Source organism: Glycine max, chromosome 6 (assembly GCF_000004515.6).
Source record: "Glycine max cultivar Williams 82 chromosome 6, Glycine_max_v4.0, whole genome shotgun sequence".
NCBI classification, from domain to species: Eukaryota; Viridiplantae; Streptophyta; class Magnoliopsida; order Fabales; family Fabaceae; genus Glycine; species Glycine max.
Genome location: NC_038242.2, coordinates 19,746,786 through 19,767,718, shown reverse-complemented (window position 1 = coordinate 19,767,718; position 20,933 = coordinate 19,746,786). Strand labels below are relative to the sequence as shown.

Below are 20,933 nucleotides of genomic sequence, written 5' to 3'. Positions count from 1 at the left end.
GGCAAAAAAAGTTGGACGAAAATAGAAACTTGCATATAACAGAAGAAAATAGCAACACACGTCAGTAAAGCCCAACAAAAAGGTAAAGGGTAACAGGGAAAAAAATGGACAAAAACAGAGGAAAAAAAACAAATACAAAAGTAATAAAAGATTTTAACACAGCAATGAAAACGGACAGAAACACAATAACCATACACAAACCTGGAAAAAGAAGAATCAAATGACAGCTTCACGACTGGATATAGAAGAAGCCAAACAGTACTAATCAAAATGAGAATGACAATGAGACAAAGGTTACATTTATTTTTAGTCCAAAGCAAAAATCAAAATGAGACAACATTTGTTTTCAGTCCAAAACAATATACAACCAAATACAACGAAACTAAATGAAAATAAAAATGAGACAAAGGTCAAGTATATATTTTTTTTTCAGTACAAAGCAAATATACACAAAAAAACCCAACTACAAAGGCAAACCTTTAAACATGAAGGAAAATGAAGAGTCCAAAACAATACACATAAAAAACAAACACAAAGGTAAATGTTTTTTAACACATGCATGCAAACGAACATAAAGGCCAAAACGAACACATGCATGCAAACCTGTTTAAAAAAAACAAAATAGAAACAGTTGTAGGCATCAAAACGAACAGAAAGACATAAACAGTAGCAATGTAAATCAGAATCAGGCAAAGCTCACGCATGTTCTCAGCACTTTAGTCCAAAGGAAACTAAAAAAGCTAAACTGACAATGAACACATAACCGGAAAAAAAAGCAAATGCAACACAAACCAAAAGTTCAGAAAGCAAGCGCAAAGGAGAGAAATAGTGAACGGAGTGAGCACAGAAAATGCGAAAAGAAGAAATGGGAAAAAAAACGGAAAGCAGAAAAGGGAAGAAGCAAAAAGGGACAGGACAGACGAACATAAACAAAGAGGACGAACATAAACAAAGAGACAGCACATGTGCACTGAAGTGACCAATCAACAGGACAGGTGGCAACACACGGGAATGAGGAAAGAAGAAGCATTAAACATGGCAATGAGCAAAAGATGAGCAAAAGAAGCCTACAACTGGACAGGTGTCAACAGGACAGAGAATGGACAGTGGACAGGTGTCAACAGGACAGAGAAAAAGTAGTCAGGACCTTGTTTGTATAATTATATAGATTACTGCTTTGATGCTCTAATTTATTTCTGAAATTCGATTTCGTCCTCTAATTTTTAAATAATTTAATTTGATCTTTTAATTTTTAAAATTGATTGGCTTAATTACTGTTTTACTCCCTTAATTTAGGGGATATTTTTTTAGTCCCTAAAATTTAAAAATATTTTTTCGTCCTTCAATTTTGACATTGTTTTAATCTCTGACATAATAAATTGATATTTTATGTCAATTTCTTAACACTTTATGACGGATATTTTTAGCATTTTGTGACTGTTTTAACATGAAAATTCGAAATGAACAAATATTATGATTTAATTTGGGGTATTAATCCATTTTCTTGTCAAATTAGTTTCAACAACTTTTAAAATAAGTATAAAAATTGGTCTTTGATATCAAAATTAGTTTTGAACAAAATTTAATTATTGTTTTAGTCTTTGAATTTAGGATGTATGTGTCTTTTTTAATTCATAAAATTTAATATTATTTTTTTTCAAAATTTTGACTAATTGTTCTTTTTAGAATATGACATAAGAAATTAATATTTTGTAATTATTTTTAATTGTCATAAATTAATTTTTATTTTCAGTTGTTTGAAGTTGCATTTTAAAATTGTCGCAAAGTGCTAAAAATGTCATCAAGTATCAATTTATTATTTCAAGCACTAAAAAAATAATTTGTCATAATTTAGAGACTAAAATGAATATTTTTAAATTTCAGGAATAAAAAAACACATTCCCCAAATTTATAGACTAAAACAGTAATTTAGCAAAATTGATTCAATCAAGTCCTATCTAAATTGAAGCTAGTGTTAACATAATAAGACATGTGTCACTTTTATATTTACATGTGCTTTTTATCCCCCAATAAGTGTTCTTTTATAGAAGAGCAATAGATTAGACGACCAAAGTAATAATTTAGCCTTTAAAGAGAAAGAGAGGACATAACCTATGACAACAAACATCTTAAGTAAGAATAAAAATGATTAATTTTGACCGTTAAATTAAAATAAAAGATCAAGATTAAAATATTTTAAATTCAAATTAAGGGTTTGTTTGATTTGTTAAAAATAGGTACTACACCAGACAAAAAAACAACAACATAGAACAAATATACAAGTTACATGCTAATTTTTTATCTTTTATATTGTTTGACGAATAATGGACAACACAAGTAAAATAATATAAAATTAAATAATTAATTATCTTAATACAATTTATGTCAAATTTAATATGTTTACCGAAATAAAAAGAGAGAAGGATTAGAATAAAAAAATGATATTTCTTTTTTAAAATGATTAAGTTGATTAGTTTTTTTTTTTGTTATTAAAGAGATAGAAATTGGATATATATGTATTTTTTTTGCTGAATTATATGTGTCATTTTAATATTTTATACATGGGAAAAAAAGTTATTTGATGATTTTTTTTTTAGTAACAAAAATTAGAGATTTTGTCATATTCTTTTTTGCTTGATTTTTGTTGTTTCCTTTTTTTTCAAATTAGACGTGAAACAAAAATATTTATGTTATCCTATACCATAATTTCTTGTGAACCAAATGGTTCCTAAATTCTCTAACAAGCTCAACTCAATTTAATCATAAAATCTCTAACAGATTTATTAATGTTAATTTTTTTACAGAAAAAAGCTCAACTCACATCAAATGCATATGTAAATACAATAGGGATCTATCCAAAAACTTTTAGGCTCGTGTAACCTGTTGCCGCCCTTGTAAGGGAGTGAGCAACAAACATTTGTTTGCCTCTTCACAAACTTAACAGTGTAGTAAGTATTTACACTTTCTAAGATCAGACACATCCTGGCTCAGCTCAAGTAGAATCCTCATGCACAAACGAAAATAGAGGAGTTTTTAACACAGCTTCAGAATCATATTCACAGAGTAAGAGGCTACAATGTTTGCATCCCATGCCTTGTTATCCACCTACAAAAGATCACTAATAGTGAGCAGTTCACTATCAACTAAAGGGTCAGACAGATAACAAGCACCTGAACTCGAGCGAACCCAAGGCTCATGCCAAACTTTAATACAAGCTCCACTTCCATTCATAAAGTTGATTCTGCTAGCTTAATGTATTTCTACTTTTGACTATAAAAAGGGGACAATAAGTCTATGGCCACGATTTTTGGTGCCTGCAAACGATTCTTTTTTACGGTAGAAAAACAAGATTTTTGGCGTTGCTAGGTGCACCCAGCATTATTGCTGGTGCACCCAACATTTTAAGTGAATGGGCGAAAATTCCCTTCACTTAAAATTTAAAACTCGCGCACCAGCTTATTTTCATACACTTCCTTCTTCCTTCCGCAGCGCCTTCGACCTCCTCCTTCTTCTCCTCTCGTCGCCGATCGAGCTTCTTCTTCCTTCGTCCGTGTCACATAGGGTGATTCACCATAGGCATTGAGGACGTGTAGCTGTGATTTGGTCTTCCATCGTCGAGGTAAGCTTCACGTCTCCGTTAATGGCATTTGCGCATTTCCAATTTTGCATTCGTACTGGTGAAGTTCATCCGTAAGTGTAACTTCCTATGTATGAACGTTTTTAATTTTTTTTTTGCAAAATTTGTTATTTATGTTTTAAAAAATGTTTTTAAATAGGATTTGTATTTGTTTGTTTTGCATTAAAAATAAGTATTTTTTTGTATTTATAAAAATAATATGTATGATTGCATGGTGGTATGAAATAGTTTTAAATTTTAATAGTAAATAAATGAATTTTGTAGTTTTTTATGTTTAATTTATTTGAATGAAAATAGTCATATGTTATTTAATTATGTATTTTGTGTTTTAATTATTTAGTCATATATGGTTATATGTTATTGGTAGTTTTACATTTTGTAGATGTTTAGGGTTTAGGGTTTAGGGGTAGTGGTGAAGGTTTAAGGCTTAGAACTTAGGGTTTAGGGTTATGTAGTCATATGGTTATTTGAATAGTAAATATTGAATTTGACAAAAAAAAAATACATGTGCGTCATGATTTGCAGATCATGGTTAGAACTAGAGGGTTAGGTCGTGCCCTAGGTAGGGTTATAGGCAGAGCCCTGGGGAGAGAGGATTATCATGATTCAGATGATGTTCCCCAGCGACGAAGGCCTACAGCCTCCGCACGCAAGCAACGAGAAGTTGCCCCTGTTGTTGAGGATGCTCTTGATATGGCTGAAGACGTACCTGCACATACTGCATAAATTGTTCATGATGCTGAGGGATTTCCAGGTGGGCAGCGTGACCCATAAGTGCTGATTGACTATGGTGATCATGTTGCAGTCATCGTATGGAATGGAGAGGTATTTAAAATTTTTAAGTAAAGTGATTTGTTAAGTATTTCTTATTATTTATATTTGTCATAATTTAAATTATTATGTTTATAAATTATTGAATCATTTATACTTCATTTCAGGAACGTCCTGAATTGAAGTTATCCTCCCATGGAAGGAAGGTTCATAAATTTGGGAGGCTTGCTCCATAAATTAAAGGGTTAGTCACTGCCACAGGATTAAGTCCTTTGATCGCATGTTTAGTAGACACTGGCGATTGGGGAGTTATATCCGCTTTTGTGGAGAGGTGGCACAAGGAAACTAGCAGTTTCCATCTTCCTGTTGGAGAGCTGACCATCACGCTGGATGATGAGGCGTCTCTGCTTCATCTTCCAATCATAGGTGCATTCCATAACTTTGAGCCTTTGCATGTCGACGAAGTCGTGTTGATGTTGGTGGAGTTACTTGAAGTCTTCGGAGAGGAAGTTAGAGCTGAGACAACACAATGTCATGAGGCATACATACGCATATCGTGGCTACGAGATATTTATCAAAGCAGATGTGAGGCTGGACATTGAACTATTGCAGCTCGTGCCTATCTGCTGCACTTGTTAGGTTGCACTCTTTTTGCAAACAAGAGCACAACATATGTTCATATTGTTTTTTAGACACTTTCCGAGACTTGAGTCAGAGTGGAAGCTATGCATGGGGAGCTACCGCCCTAGTGCATATGTATGATCATTTGAATGATGCTTGTAAGAGCGGCGGCCAACAACTTGCTGGTTACATCACTCTATTACAGATAATATTTATGTTTTTCATATGTTAAATTGGACTATGTTTTAAATATGTTTTTAATATGTTAATTTGACATTTGTTTTATTTTGATCTAATCTTTGTAGTGTTGAATATATGAGCATTTTCCCTCTGTTGCTGAGTGCGTCACTGATCCAGACTATGATGAGATCTCACCACATGCCTGCCGGTGGCTTACTACTAGACATGGCAAGAAAACTATACCCGTGGGTACCCGTTCGAATCCATCCTGACTTTCACGGGTAATACCCGAGTTGACCGGGTATGGATTCGGGTTCAAGTTTTCCCCGATAACCAAAAGTTAGGTACAGGTATGGGTATGGGATTACTATATTTGTCCCGACCCCGAACCCAGACCCGTCCCGCCACTTAAAATTTTTAGAATTTTTGCATAATTTAATCAAAAGGCCTAGAATTTTTATTACTAGTTAATTTTATTTTAGAATTTTTACATAATTTAATATTTTTTTCTTAACAATTTTTGTAGACACATGCACTATAATAAATTTATTGATATATAAGTAGTTAAAAATAAATGTTTAACAATCAATTTATTTTTTCTAAAATCAAATTTTTAATATTTTCTTTACAAAAAAAATATTTTTTCTAATTTGAATCGGGTACGGGACGGGGTCGGGGATACCCAATACCCAACAGGTACGGGGATAGGATAATAAATTTTAACCCGTCGAGTATCGGATACGGGTATGGGGATATGTTGGGGAGTCGGGGTCGGAAATTAGTGAGACAATACCCGTCCCCGCCCTACCCCATTGTCATGTCTACTTACTACAAAGGCTTATTCAAAGGCATTACCAGCATCGATATACCGGAAACGTATAGATGGACTGATGATTCCTGATGTTTGTTGGATGCCATATGGTGAGCACCGAGGAGTTCGGGAGTTTGATTTGATTTCATGTTTTTCCGGTCAGCTTCGATGGGGTCCCGTTGTGGTCACACAGTGACCAGAGAGGGTGGTGCGACAATTTGGATATGTTCAGACCATTCCTCCACAGACTACGGGTTCCAGGTTGTCATTTGAAGATATTGAGGACAGGTGGATGCATTACTCTGACTATCTTGCAGCAGCGCGGCATATTTGTCTTGTGCCTGGACAGTGTGCATCCGATTACATGGACTGATTCTTCATGATTTCTCATCCGTTCATGACACCCGCACATGCTGTTGATCTGCCCAGACAACCACCTATGACATAGCATGACACATATGTGGAGCCAGATATCCCTAAGGTCCCAGTGGCACCAGAAGCAGCACCTTTTGATGTGGAGCAGCCTAGACATGTAGTGGTAAGATGACTTGATTTAATGTTTTATTAAATGTCATTTATTTCAGTTACTGTAATTGTATATGGGTTATTTTCAATGTGATAGGATGCTTGCCAAGCGATCGCAAAAAGGTTGGAGTGTCTGCTCAACCTAAGGATAGTCACTGTAGGCACAAAAATACATGAGGTCATGGAAGACTGCATAAAGATCGCTAGGGGTGTCACAACAGATGGCAATGTTTATGTCAGCTCACGACGAAGGGGGCGCATGGATCAGCCATAGACGTCATCCTTTTTAGATAGTCATATTTGGATGATGCTTATAACAAACTTGTATTTGACAACATTGTGGTTTCCCAAACATTTTGTAAATGTTAACTTATTTTGGTTTATATTTTTTATGCTATATTTATTCGTCTAAATATTAGGGTTAACGTTCACAAATTATTTTTTTACATTAGAAGTTGTTTGATAATATAGAAGAAAAACATAGAAATAAAAAGATAAAATATTATATACCTATTGAATTAATGATTATTCACAATTATGTAATTTAATAATTACATAAAAAATCCAAACAAAAGGAACATTATGGTAAAGCTATGAACTATGAAATGTTCAACTTGTAAAACATGATTAGATTAACTCACATTTTACATGTACCATTTTTTTCTAATAAAAGACAAGATGCTCTTGACTTTATATTTGGGCCCATTTGCCTTGAAATACAGCATATAAGACTGTGACAAAAACTTTTTCTCAAAGACTTAGATCCATGATTCGGAAACTCATTAATGTGTGTCAACATATCTTTATCATAAGCAAGTAAAAGTTGGATGACTTCATTATCACTCAAGAGGTTTTTCATTCCAGGAGGAAGGAAAAGGAAAGACTGGATGGATACCTTAGAAGACATAGGTATGGCCCAAAAGTACACAGCTCTAATTTTGAAAGTGCTCTAAACTAGAGAGGCATTACAAGAATTTTATAAATCTAGAGGTATCCATAAGATAAATCATCTCTTTTCCTACTCTTTTGTTCTTTGCATTGATATACTCTTCAGTTGATACATATTATTGATTGACACTTTTTAATTCATACATGAAATTTAGGTTTTTCATTTTTTTATCCTTGGTAAACACAGGAGGTGACGAGAGAACCCCAAAACCAAAGCCAAGATGGAACCCAAAATCAGAGCAAATCCACATCCTGGAAGCCATCTTCAACTCAGGAATGGCTATCCCCCATAATAGTACTTTTATCCATTTTTTAACTAATATGCAATGCAAGGCAAACTTAAAATTGCTTATACAATAAAGCAGAAGAAAGAGAATACAAAGCTATAACATGAAATTCACCAAAATCTGTCTTCTACTTTTTTAATAATATTTAAGTTTATAAAGTGGGAAAATATCATTGCACACAATTCATGTATAACATTACAGAGGCCATTGCTGCATTTCAGTCTTCAATTATGTCAATATAGTCTCTTTTCAACATCATGAAGCTCCTGTACTGCTGCATTCTACTAATATATGGAATTGGCCACTGCTTTGCCTAAGGATGACAATCCCCAGACCATAACAATGCTAGAGGCGGTAAAGGACAACAATCTTTTAAATAAACCTATTGTACATGCACAAACAATATTAAGTCAAATGAACACAAATGATTGCATAAATTTAAAAATAAGACTATCTATCTTCAATGTACCTGAACAAAATGATTGTCATAGACGTAACTAATACATATTATGTGATGCACAGAAGAATCTGTTGGTGGTTGACTTCTAAGAGGACAGAATGTCATGCTTTGTTGTCGGGATAATGATACAAGGATTACATTATACCTTGATGCAATGACATATCCCATCTCGGTTATATTCATCCACTTATCCATAGTAACTTGAATCAAACAAATATACACATCAAAGTTATTTAAAGTTAATTCTTAAAAAGAAAAACATAAAATACATACCATGGATAACCCATCAACAAGTAGGGACCTCTTTAATTCCTCGAATCTGTCCGTTTTCATGAGCAACTGATCGAGCCCACCGCAAATCATCATCTCGGGTACCAAACACCTACAACGCAACCCAGACAATTTTAGTCTTCTAAGGGACATTCATTTTATGAAATCACTCACAATAATGAACATTATTACCTGAGAAGTATTGAAAGCATCCGAACAATCAACATGTTGTTCATTCATATCACATTCTTGTTCATTTTTATCATCCATATCAACTTCTTCAAACATTATACTGTCATACATCCATTGATTTTCGTCCATCTTAACAACAAATCAAAAATTTCCACATCATAAAAAACTCTACATAATCTTTTAGTGCACACCATTTTATACAAACTACAATTCATATTCATATATATGAACAAACAAAAACCCTATACCAGTCTACATACGAATTATTTCAAATACACATACAAACAAATAATTTTAAAAAAAAAAATACATACAAACATATTAATAATTAAAAGGTTAAATTACTCATTTGGTCTCTATAGTTTCATGATTCTTACCTTTTTAGTCCCTATAGTTTGAAAGCGATTCTTTTAGTCCCTATAACATACATTTTAATTCTCTTTTAGTCCATGTAGTTTAAAAGTGTTCTTTTTAGTCCTTACAGTTTGTATTTTAATTCTCTTTTAGTCCCTATAGTTTGAAAGTGATATTTTTAGTCCCTATAATTTATATTTTAATTACCTTTTAGTCCTTACTACAAAACAAAATATAAAAATAATTACCTACAAATTAGTTATAAATTATCAATTATTTTTTTATTACAAATTATCTTATGATAAATTAGTTATGAATTACTTGCTAATATTACTCATATTTTGACGGTAAGGACTAAAATGAAATTAAAATATAAAGTATAGGGACTAAAAATTATTTTCAAACTATAGGGACTAAAAAGGAATTAAAATACAAATATAAGGACTAAAAAAAACTACTTTCAAAACTATAGGGACTAAAAGAGAATTAAAATGTAAACTATAAGGACTAAAAAAATCAATTTCAAACTATAGAGACCAAAAAGGTAAGAATCGTAAAACTATAAGGACCAAATGAGTAATTTTTTAAAAAATAAAACTTTAAGGAATTTTAAAAAAAAAACAAAATTGGTAACCAATACGGATGAAGTTGATCCGTATGGTTTATACGGATGAACTTCATCCGTTAGTTTAATATCAACTTACGGATCAACTTGATCCGTATGTTCAAATCTACTTACGGATCACCACTCAGCCAGCAAAAGCGTACCTGGTGTACCTTCGACGACGACAAACCAAGAACCACAACAATCACCGACCCGTAACACTTTCACCTCCACCGAAGCGCCACCTCTCTCAACAATGGAAAACCAACACGAAAGGGAGAAAGGGAAGCAGAAAATCATAAACACATAAAAAAACAACAAACAAAGTAACTTAAAAAGGAAGAAGAAAATAGGGGCATTTTGGACATTAAAAAAAATTTCTGGGGACACAAACAATAAGACTGGTGCACCTAGCATGTCCCCGGATTTTTTTATGTTGCAATTGGAACTTTTCATATTCTTTAGTCTAATATATCAAGTATGGCAACAAGAGACACTTTTTTTTATCGGCAAAGATGAATTTGTCGTCGTCGAAGGTACACCATGTACGCTTTTGCTGGCTAAGAATTTGTTAGTTTTTGTTAATATAATAAATTGAACTCGTAATTTTTTTTTAATCACTCAATCAAACACTTTTGTTTAAGTTTCTTGAAGTTGCAATGGTCTAATTTTTTAAAAAGAAAAACAAGTATTGACATTTTTTTGATACTATTTACTAATACAGGATAATTTTGACATTTTTTATAAGTATGATAATTTTGACATTTTTTATAAGTATGATTGATGAATAATCTTGAATCTTAATTATGTAATGGACATGAAAAATAATATGAAAAGAGAGGTCATTCTTGTTATTTTTTTTAACAAGGAAATGATGTAGAGATTCCAATTTTGTTTTTGTTTTTGTTTTTTTTTTACAAACACGATGTGATATAGATAATTTTTTTTTCTTAAACATTTAGTCATTGTTAACCGTGTGTTGGATAAAATATTTTATAAATAAAACTTAATATCTCAAATATTAGTTATCCGTGAAGGGATACTTGTTAAAAAGAAAAAAGAAAAAGAGATTCCAATTTTTCGTTAATGAGAGACTTAGCCGTGGTTTATCTTATCACGGGTCTGGCTAACGAATTCCTAACTAGCATTGAAATTCTAGTGCAGTGAAAGTCAAGTCCGGCAATGGCTTCTGTGGCGGCACCACCTGTCTCATGCCAGCACTATCACAAACTCACCTTTCATAACAGAAACACTTGGACACGTAACCACAACAACAGCAACAACCTTTTTCCTCCATTTACGGTTCCAAAATCTTCCCTAACTTCTCACACAAAAACACACTCACCCATTCTCCAACGCCTTCACAATCTCTGCGACTCCGGAAACCTCAACGATGCCCTCAACTTGCTCCACTCACACGCCCAAAACGGCACCGTTTCCTCTTCCGACATTTCAAAAGAAGCTATTGGCATCTTACTAAGAGCATGCGGACACCACAAAAACATCCATGTTGGGCGAAAAGTGCACGCTCTTGTCTCCGCGTCGCATAAACTCCGCAACGACGTCGTTCTCAGCACCCGCATTATCGCCATGTACTCCGCGTGTGGGTCCCCTTCGGACTCTCGCGGCGTCTTCGACGCCGCGAAGGAAAAGGACCTGTTCCTCTACAACGCGCTCCTCAGCGGCTACTCCCGCAACGCGCTTTTCCGCGACGCGATTTCACTGTTCCTCGAGCTGCTCTCGGCGACGGACCTCGCGCCGGACAACTTCACGCTCCCCTGCGTGGCGAAGGCCTGCGCGGGTGTCGCGGACGTGGAGCTCGGGGAGGCGGTCCACGCGCTCGCGTTGAAGGCTGGTGGTTTCTCCGACGCGTTTGTGGGGAACGCGCTGATCGCCATGTATGGGAAATGTGGGTTCGTGGAAAGTGCTGTCAAGGTGTTTGAAACAATGCGGAATAGAAACTTGGTTTCGTGGAACTCGGTGATGTATGCGTGTTCGGAGAATGGGGGTTTTGGAGAGTGTTGTGGTGTTTTTAAGAGACTGTTGATCAGTGAGGAAGAAGGTTTGGTGCCTGATGTTGCGACGATGGTGACGGTGATTCCTGCGTGTGCTGCAGTTGGGGAAGTGAGAATGGGAATGGTTGTTCATGGTTTGGCTTTTAAATTGGGGATTACTGAGGAAGTGACGGTGAATAATTCGCTCGTGGACATGTATTCGAAATGCGGTTACTTGGGGGAGGCACGAGCTTTGTTTGATATGAATGGTGGGAAGAATGTTGTTTCTTGGAATACTATAATTTGGGGATACTCGAAGGAAGGAGATTTTCGTGGAGTGTTTGAGTTGCTGCAAGAGATGCAGAGGGAAGAGAAGGTGAGAGTGAATGAGGTGACGGTGTTGAACGTTCTGCCAGCTTGTTCAGGAGAGCATCAGCTGCTGAGTTTGAAGGAAATTCATGGTTATGCTTTTAGGCATGGATTTCTGAAGGATGAATTGGTGGCCAATGCTTTTGTTGCTGCCTACGCAAAATGCAGTTCCCTGGATTGCGCTGAGCGTGTCTTCTGTGGTATGGAAGGAAAAACAGTGAGCTCTTGGAATGCACTGATCGGCGCCCATGCACAAAATGGTTTTCCTGGGAAGTCTTTGGATCTGTTCCTTGTGATGATGGATTCTGGGATGGATCCTGATCGGTTTACTATTGGTAGCCTTCTTTTAGCTTGTGCGCGTTTGAAATTCCTACGTTGTGGCAAAGAGATTCATGGTTTTATGTTGCGTAATGGTTTAGAATTGGATGAATTTATTGGGATATCGTTGATGTCACTTTATATTCAGTGCAGCAGTATGTTACTAGGGAAGTTAATTTTTGATAAGATGGAAAACAAAAGTTTAGTATGCTGGAATGTGATGATTACTGGCTTTTCACAGAATGAACTTCCTTGTGAGGCCCTTGATACATTTCGTCAAATGCTATCGGGTGGAATTAAGCCTCAAGAGATTGCTGTAACAGGTGTTCTGGGGGCTTGTTCGCAGGTGTCGGCATTGCGGCTGGGGAAAGAAGTTCACTCCTTTGCACTTAAAGCTCATCTCTCTGAGGATGCCTTTGTTACTTGTGCATTAATAGACATGTATGCTAAATGTGGATGCATGGAACAATCTCAGAACATTTTTGACAGGGTAAACGAGAAGGATGAAGCAGTATGGAATGTTATAATTGCAGGATATGGGATTCATGGGCATGGGCTGAAGGCTATTGAGCTGTTTGAATTGATGCAAAATAAAGGCGGCAGACCAGATTCTTTTACATTTCTGGGAGTGCTAATTGCCTGTAACCATGCTGGCTTAGTAACGGAAGGATTAAAATATCTTGGTCAGATGCAGAATTTGTATGGCGTAAAGCCAAAGTTAGAGCATTATGCATGTGTGGTGGATATGCTTGGCCGAGCAGGGCAACTGACTGAAGCTTTAAAGCTTGTAAATGAGATGCCAGACGAACCAGATTCAGGGATATGGAGTTCATTGCTCAGTTCTTGTAGGAATTATGGGGATTTGGAAATTGGAGAGGAAGTTTCCAAAAAGTTATTAGAGTTGGAACCAAATAAAGCAGAGAATTATGTATTGCTGTCAAACTTGTATGCTGGATTAGGAAAATGGGATGAGGTGAGAAAGGTACGGCAGAGAATGAAGGAGAATGGCCTTCATAAAGATGCAGGCTGCAGTTGGATTGAAATAGGAGGAATGGTTTATAGATTTCTTGTTAGTGATGGATCACTTTCAGAATCAAAAAAGATTCAGCAGACCTGGATTAAATTGGAGAAAAAAATAAGCAAAATTGGATATAAACCTGACACAAGTTGTGTGCTTCATGAACTGGAAGAAGAGGGAAAGATTAAGATACTTAAGAGCCACAGCGAGAAGCTTGCAATTTCTTTTGGTCTGTTAAATACGGCTAAAGGTACAACGTTGAGGGTTTGCAAAAATCTACGCATATGTGTAGACTGTCACAATGCAATTAAATTAGTCTCAAAGGTTGTTAAAAGGGATATTATTGTAAGGGACAACAAGCGCTTTCATCATTTCAAAAACGGATTGTGTACCTGTGGAGATTTCTGGTAGTTGGGGGACTATGCTAGTTTTTAATGATTATTTTCAATGAGTGAAGAACTCCATTAAAAATCAATGTAGCTGTGGAGAAATGCTTCTGCTTATCCTCCACGTATATAGTATATATGTGCAATCCAATTCTTTCCGAATTATACTTTGCATTGTTACTGACAAGAAAGACGAGCTATGCAGAATTTATCCCTAGTCTCTGGCTTGTAAATAACTACCCTCAGTGTGAACTTGGGTAAATATTTTTCATTTTCACTGTAAATGACAAGCGATTGCATAGCATCATACTGTGTAAATATAATGTGATATATATGTTGAAGAGGATTAACATGGAAGAAAAAAGAACAATTCAAGAATTTCAAATGCAGATGCATAGCTCATTGCTGTCAGAATAGGAGTACATTTTGAATTTATACTGAGAAAATGAAAATTTCTGAGGAAGGAGGTGAAGTTCTAATATTTTCTTTCAGAGGCTACTACAAGTTTTAGATATTGCTGTAAAGAGATTTTAATGAAATTAATCATACTTCAACAGAATTCATCCTTACAGATATTTATTGAAGAATTCTGATATGGTTCTCAGCTGAACGGTCCAGGGTATAAAAAGTAGTGTAACAAAAGCAAGTGAAAAAAACAATAATAATTATAGTGTATATCCCATACTTGAAGTTCAATATATTTCTCACAGCTATGATTTCTTGGATTGCATGATCAGAGAGTGTATCACTGAAAATATACATATGTAAAGCTCCCAAGTAAACATTAGAAAAATGCCGGGAAAAATGAATGAAGCAAATTATCATCTTTTAAAACTGAATGAATGAAGCAAATTCAAAGATTTTTTTAATGGAAATTATAGAAGTCTGTCGGGAAAAATGCCGGAACTTAAACCTAAAATATTCTGGAAATGGATTATCTCCGTTTTTTATCTTCCATTTCATAAGCTTTTAGAAAAATAAATAAAATGGAAATGCATACTCTATGAAAAGTAACATTTATTTTGTCAAAAGCTTAATAATGAAAAGAATAAAGGTCATGACAAATTATTGAATTTTGTTTTAAATTTCTAATAAAAAATTGTTATTGTGACTCTTTTGATATTAACATTTCTATTTTAAATCTTTATCATTAATTAAGTAATGATATAACACTATTATAATCGTTAATAGTATTTAAAAGATTAATTTATAAAATAACACATCATTACTTAATTGATAATAGAAACTCAACAAAAAGATTCAAAATAACAAAAAATTATCAAAAATTCGATAAAATTTGATCATCAAGAGCATTAAACATATTTAAACCAAAAAATTGAAAGGATCCGAACCCAAAAATTCCAAAGAGGCCCTGACCCAAACCCACCCATGAATAAGGGAGAAAAAGGGCACTTCGGTGAGAGCATGCATGCCAATTGAATTCAAAAACTAGTTACAATAAGATTTTTTTTTAAGTGAATTACGACAAGATTTTATGCTAATTTACAAAGGGTTTTCCATTTTCTCTAGGCTCTTTTTTCTTTATAAATTGATCATTATAAATTAGAAGCAAGCCTGTTTTCAGTAAAACACCCTATTTCGACAATTGATTTTAACTAAACTACCCGAAACCTCCATCGTGTTTTCCACATCATTAGAGTAGACGAATTTCTTCACTTGATAATAGCCTTCAAAAATGGATTGGACGGACGATTTGATTGTTCCAAACTAGTTTCTGACTTCAAAAATGGATTGGAAGGACGATTTGATTGTCCCAAACTAGTCTCTGACTTGTTAAGTCCATTCTTATTTGAGGACTTCGTAGAGGGATCATACGGATGAGAAGTTTGTTGCACAACCTTCCCCACCTTGTCACTTGTTTCCTCCCCTGTCTGCTTTACCTTCAAATTTTCATTTACCATTGCAGTTTTGCTTGTGCCAGCTTTAGCTCTCTCTTGTGTTTTGTCTTTCCTTAGGAATGACGGAGCAGATAATTTTGGAGATGATGACATGGTAACTGCATTTAATGCTTCAGTGTGAGTTGGGGCCTTGCTTCTGTTAGGAAGAGCATCAGCTGTAACAGGTGCAACACTATTTTCTTTGATGTTGGTTTCCATAGCTTTTTTGGCTTCTTCAAGTAGCCTTTCCTGTTTTAGACATGCAGGAATAATTACAAGGTAAAGATGGCAATGAATTGATATCCTTTGTTTACACTGAACTTTTGTTAGGATGTAAGAGACTTACCTCTAATATGCTGCTGAACCTTTCGGCCAAGTTTGGAAGCTTCATAGCAGTAACAAGTTTTACTGCACCTCTCATTGATTTTTCCAGAGTCAAAAGCTTCACAAGTTCAGTAGCTCGCACAAGCTTATCACCTGAAACATCCACAAGGGTGAGGCATGACTACTTTTCACTTTCACTATTGAGACTATACAAAGTGGAAAGAAAAACAGACGCATATGAACTCACTGTTGCAGCATGCTGCTATGAGCCTCAGTATGCATTTATCTTGTGCTGCTTCGAAATTGAAAGCATCATCATCAAGTGAAGTAGTATCCAGACCAACAGAAGCCATTTCGTCCATTGTTCTCTGAATCTGCATGTACCATGATTACAAATTCAGGTATTGGACAACAGAGTTAAAAACAACTCAAACTCAAAGGTACAAGTGCCTACGATGAATTGGGTAAGATGTGAATCAAGACTTATGGCAGGCTCGCTACAAGAGAATAATGATCATTAAATTTGAAAAGGGTATAAGAAAAACAAACCTCATAGAGACGCAAGTTGTTCATCATAAACTCCTTTTCATGGGCTTCAGATCCCCCCAAGTCAGAGGAAGCAAGAGGAAACGAAAGATTCAACGGGGTGAGAACTGGCTTAGGCATCACCTGGTAAGCAAGTGAATACAAATGATGATTAGTTGCAAGAAAAATGAGAAAACCAGAATGCATCAAACTGTCTTACAGTCTTATACCTGAGGGAAGTCTTCGGGCTTTTTGCATACCACGCAAAATACCTTGCTTGCATTCAACCCAGTCACCCAATAGTTTTCATCTGACTTCTCTTTAGTAGCACTGCATTGAAAGTTAAATAACAAAAATCACTAAATCTCAGGCATGGAAATAATAGGCATATCAAACCAGTGCACATGGTTAAACGATTATTGAACCTGAAGAGTGGAATCCATCTGCCCCCAAATTTGCTTGTATATGATCTTAGCACACCCTATATGTTATAATAACCAAATCAGCTAGTATGACAAGATGCATTCATAAGCAGAGGGAAATAAATACCAAATATCAACAGTAACTGCAAACACAATTAATACCTTCGAATCGTATGAACACAATTGGCCTTCTTCACTAAACCCAAACCAACTTAGGGATGAACCAGGGGATAGTGGCAAGCGACCTTGAAGAAGTAGGGTCCCACGAGGAATATTAAATACCATAAACTCTAGCTTCTGCGTATTAAAAATAAATATATCATTTTAGTCGTAAAGATATAGCATCATATTTCATTAAGCTGTAATGTTATAACCAAGATGGTTGTGCTCTATAAATAAGATAGCCTTTTCAAAAAGGTCAAAAACTAAATACTAATAAAACCACAATATCAAACCAACCTGATCATTTGAGAGAAGGCCATCAGTAGCATGAGTGACAACTGCAAGCTTATCCTTGAAACCGGATGCTGTCACCACTGGCCCATCTAGTGAAAACACGTCTCTCTGCAATGAGAAAGATTCAGAGATGTGTAAATGCTTCGGAACAAATATCGCCAACTACATTGTTACATGAGTTAAGATAAAAAAATAGATAAAATTAAACAGGTATATACTTATTTACCCTTTAAACCCATGGATCTTTTACATTTGAAAAGTATCTTCCCTCCAGTATTCAGTTATTGAAAATGAAAAAAACATACAAGATAGGAATGTGCAACAAACCTGCAAACCACCTTCAGAAAAGATGCGAAGATAGTTAAAACTAGTTACCGCTGCAACCCAAGCAGAACCAAGTGCAACAACCTTCACTTCTTCTCCTTCAAAGCGCATAGACCACTGCCAAAATTTTAAACAGTGAGAATATGGTAAGATTTCACATCATGCAGAGTGCTGTAACTCATAAGAACTGAAATGCTGTATGTCTTAATATTAATAACCATACAAAACTAAAATTAGTGTAATTACATATCTTCTTTCATATATATTTTCTTCTATAAAAAATCAATGAATTTTTCAACTAGGTTAAACACATAATCTAACCTCGCTATTATTTGCCCAGCTACTAAATGGACGATACATAAGGGTGCTCATATTATTCTCCCCCTTACAAGGATTTGCAAATATGCTCCCACTCTCATTCAATGCTGCCATTGTAAATCCAAAATGATCAGTCATTGAAGGAACTCGTGGAGTGCTTCCAGTATCATGAAAATCAATCTGTAACAAAGACACACGTCAACTCATTAATTTATGCTAGCAGTGATGATTGAACTAAAATTCACATGGAGATGATGGTATCTCCAAATGAAAGCTAAGCTTAAACTATCAGCACTTCATATGCATTACATTACCTCAATATGGGAGTATCCATCATGCTCAATAGAGGTTATACATCCAAGCATATTGTAGCATAAGAAACGCCTTTTCCCAGGCTGCACAGGAGTAGATCCTGGTTGAAATGGCTCCTGCATCTTTGCCTTGGATGTTACCATGGTGCCTCTAAATCCCATATTCACACTATCCAAATTTTCCTTGCTTGGTCGATTTCGTTTCTTGTTAGTATCAACCTTTGGATATGATACAATTTCCTCACCTCCATCCTCACCAGAATTTTCCTCACTCAGAGACTGTTTACGGGATCTTTTCCTGCTTGGTGGCTCAGACTCCTGGTTACTATTTCCACCCACATCACTCGAGTTTTCACTTGCACTATTTTCAGGATCCTCCTCATCAAAATAAACAACCCCATTGCTTTTACTCTTCACAGGTATATCCTCGGTTGGGGACTTCATAGACGAAGGAATAACATTGTCCCAAATACCATACTTCCCCATAATATCAATAACAGCCAATGCATTCCCAGTCGGCTTCCACGCCATGCAACACACTCTCTCATCAAACTTCTGTCTATCAATATCCTGCTTCCTATCAACATCCCAAATCAGAACCTGCCTATCTAAACCAGAGGAAGCAATGTACTTTCCATTGGGTGACCAACACAAGAAACATATTGGCTGTATGTGATCACCTCTCAAAGATAACACCTTCTCGGCAGTGTCCCTATCATACATTACTACATCATTTTTCAACCCAGGAACAGCTAAGGTCTCACCATCAGGACTCCAGCAAAGAACATTCATAGTTGAAACATCCAGCCCAGTGTCAGGAGCTATGCCTTTGAGGTTATGAATGATTTTCCCAGACTGAAGCTCCCACAAAATAACAGTTCCAGTTGAATCCAGGGACGCTAAGTATTCGCCATTAGGGTCAAAAGCCAAGCCAGTGATAGACCCTTTATGTCCTTTGAGAACCCTCGCAATGGTACCATCAAATGTGTTTATAAGCTTGATACCCTCATCATCACCAGCCGCTGCCAGCATGCTTCCAGATTTGTTAAATGCCAGGGAACGTATTGGAAGTGTAAACCTTGTAATATTTCTCTCGAATTCTCCACCTGCCAAGCATCAATCCTAAAATCCTTAAAAATTGAAACATTGAAACAAAATCTAAAAATTTTAAAAAAAAAATGAAAAAAAGAACATTTACTCGAGTTAGGTGCATTGGGAAGACCTTATGAAAATAAACCATATTTATAAGGAGCTATTTTGTACTTTTTCAATAAACTCTCTAAAGTAGTATATGAACTTCCTATTTGATTATATAAACATCTTGTGCATAAATACTCACATGATAATCACTCATTCGATAAATACTTCATTAATTTGTTTAGCCAAATATATGCCATAGTACCAGTCAAAAATGAAATTGGTCAAATTTTCAGTCAAATCCAATTGGTTCAGTTTATATTCACAGGTAACATAAAAACACCTTGTGAGAACTTAAAAAATTAACTCATGACATTGTTTATTTTTATATACCGAGAGACATTCTTAACATATTAACATAGTATTAGTCCAAAATGTAATTAGTCAAATATTATGCAAGTAAATGGTCAATTTAGGCCCTAAAACTGCTTTTGCGGTCGTATTAGTCTTAAAATTGAAAAAAAAAACTCAAATTGTATTTGATCCCTGAACATACATTATTATGACTTAAGCACCTAGACTAAGGACCAAAAATTAAACTGGTTAATTTAGGATGAATGTGACAATGAGATACAATTTCAAGGTCATTTTTTTTGTCTTAACCCTCCAATTCATCGGGAAAAAAAGACTCTGCCTAATCTAGAGTTCGATCAGGAATTAAGTAAAGTCTGACCAAAAATTAATTCCGTCAAAGATCGAATTCAGATACTACTCGAATGTACTCAATCACTTGGTTAATTTCAAGGTCATATAATCAATCTTTTGTCAAATCCAATTTGTTCAGTTCCCAAATAAGAAAAAAAAAAGAGTAGAATACCGGGATACTTGTAGAGCTTGACGGAGTGGTCGACGGATCCGGAGGCGAGGCAAGTAGAATTAGGGCTGAGGGCCAGGGCGGTGACGCCATCGCGGTGGTGGCGGAGGGTTTTCGGAGCGAGGGAGGGGAAAAGGGAGTCGTGGATGCAGATGGCGACGTCGGAGGAGGACGCAGTGATCAGGTGCTTCGCTTTCTGGTCCCACAGGACGGAGCAGAAGGCCGCGCCGCCGCTCTTCGCGGTGTGGGCCTCCTTCAGCTTCATCGACCGGACCTTCATGGCGCCGTCGTTAACGGATTAGGAGAAAAGGGTGAGGAAGCAGTGAGGTTTGGTTTTGAGGGGAAAGAGAGTGAGAGAAGGTAAATAGATCTAAAGCTGAAGGTGAATTGTTTTTGGCGCCAAATGGGGTTTGTGTTTTCGAGACTTGGCGGGAGGGGTGGAGAGGGAATTTCATATGTTTGGTTTTGAGTTTTGACCAGCGTAAACAGTGGAACTTGTCAACTTCCATTACATTCTGAAAAACTTATTCTATAATATAAATTTGTATTCTAAAATATAATGAAAAATGTTTGATGTAATAGGGGAAATGTAAGAAATA

At 35.7% G+C, this 20,933-nt stretch overlaps 2 protein-coding genes across 2 annotated transcripts; one reads left to right on the top strand and one right to left on the bottom strand.

Annotated features, from left to right (window-relative positions):
• Positions 1-10,740: 10,740 nt before the first annotated feature.
• On the top strand, positions 10,741-14,318 carry LOC100779971 (pentatricopeptide repeat-containing protein At1g18485). Its single transcript, XM_003528201.5, has one exon. It carries the CDS (start codon positions 10,843-10,845, stop codon positions 13,768-13,770), a length of 2,928 nt encoding a protein of 975 aa, XP_003528249.1. The 5' UTR covers positions 10,741-10,842; the 3' UTR covers positions 13,771-14,318.
• Positions 14,319-15,181: 863 nt separating this feature from the next.
• LOC100818807 (WD repeat and HMG-box DNA-binding protein 1) lies at positions 15,182-20,702 on the bottom strand. Its single transcript, XM_003527074.5, has 12 exons — positions 20,338-20,702; positions 18,327-19,429; positions 18,016-18,192; positions 17,698-17,811; positions 17,374-17,478; positions 17,077-17,211; positions 16,918-16,973; positions 16,723-16,822; positions 16,517-16,636; positions 16,215-16,341; positions 15,990-16,120; positions 15,182-15,892 (listed from the first exon to the last, which is right to left on the bottom strand). The coding sequence occupies exons 1-12, from the start codon at positions 20,612-20,614 to the stop codon at positions 15,419-15,421; spliced, it is 2,919 nt and encodes a 972-aa protein (XP_003527122.1). The 5' UTR covers positions 20,615-20,702; the 3' UTR covers positions 15,182-15,418.
• Between the last annotated feature and the right edge of the window lie 231 nt (positions 20,703-20,933).

Bases quoted from the DNA above. Each gene is read 5' to 3' on its own strand.
- LOC100779971 (XM_003528201.5), top strand. From the start codon at position 10,843: ATGGCTTCTGTGGCGGCACCACCTGTCTCATGCCAGCACTATCACAAA.
- LOC100818807 (XM_003527074.5), bottom strand. From the start codon at position 20,614: ATGAAGGTCCGGTCGATGAAGCTGAAGGAGGCCCACACCGCGAAGAGC. The intron at 18,193-18,326 runs GTAATGTAATGC...TCTTTGTTACAG, and splicing joins ATGGATACTCCCATATTGAG to ATTGATTTTCATGATACTGG. The intron at 16,342-16,516 runs GTTTGTTTTTCT...TGGTACATGCAG, and splicing joins ACAACTTGCGTCTCTATGAG to ATTCAGAGAACAATGGACGA.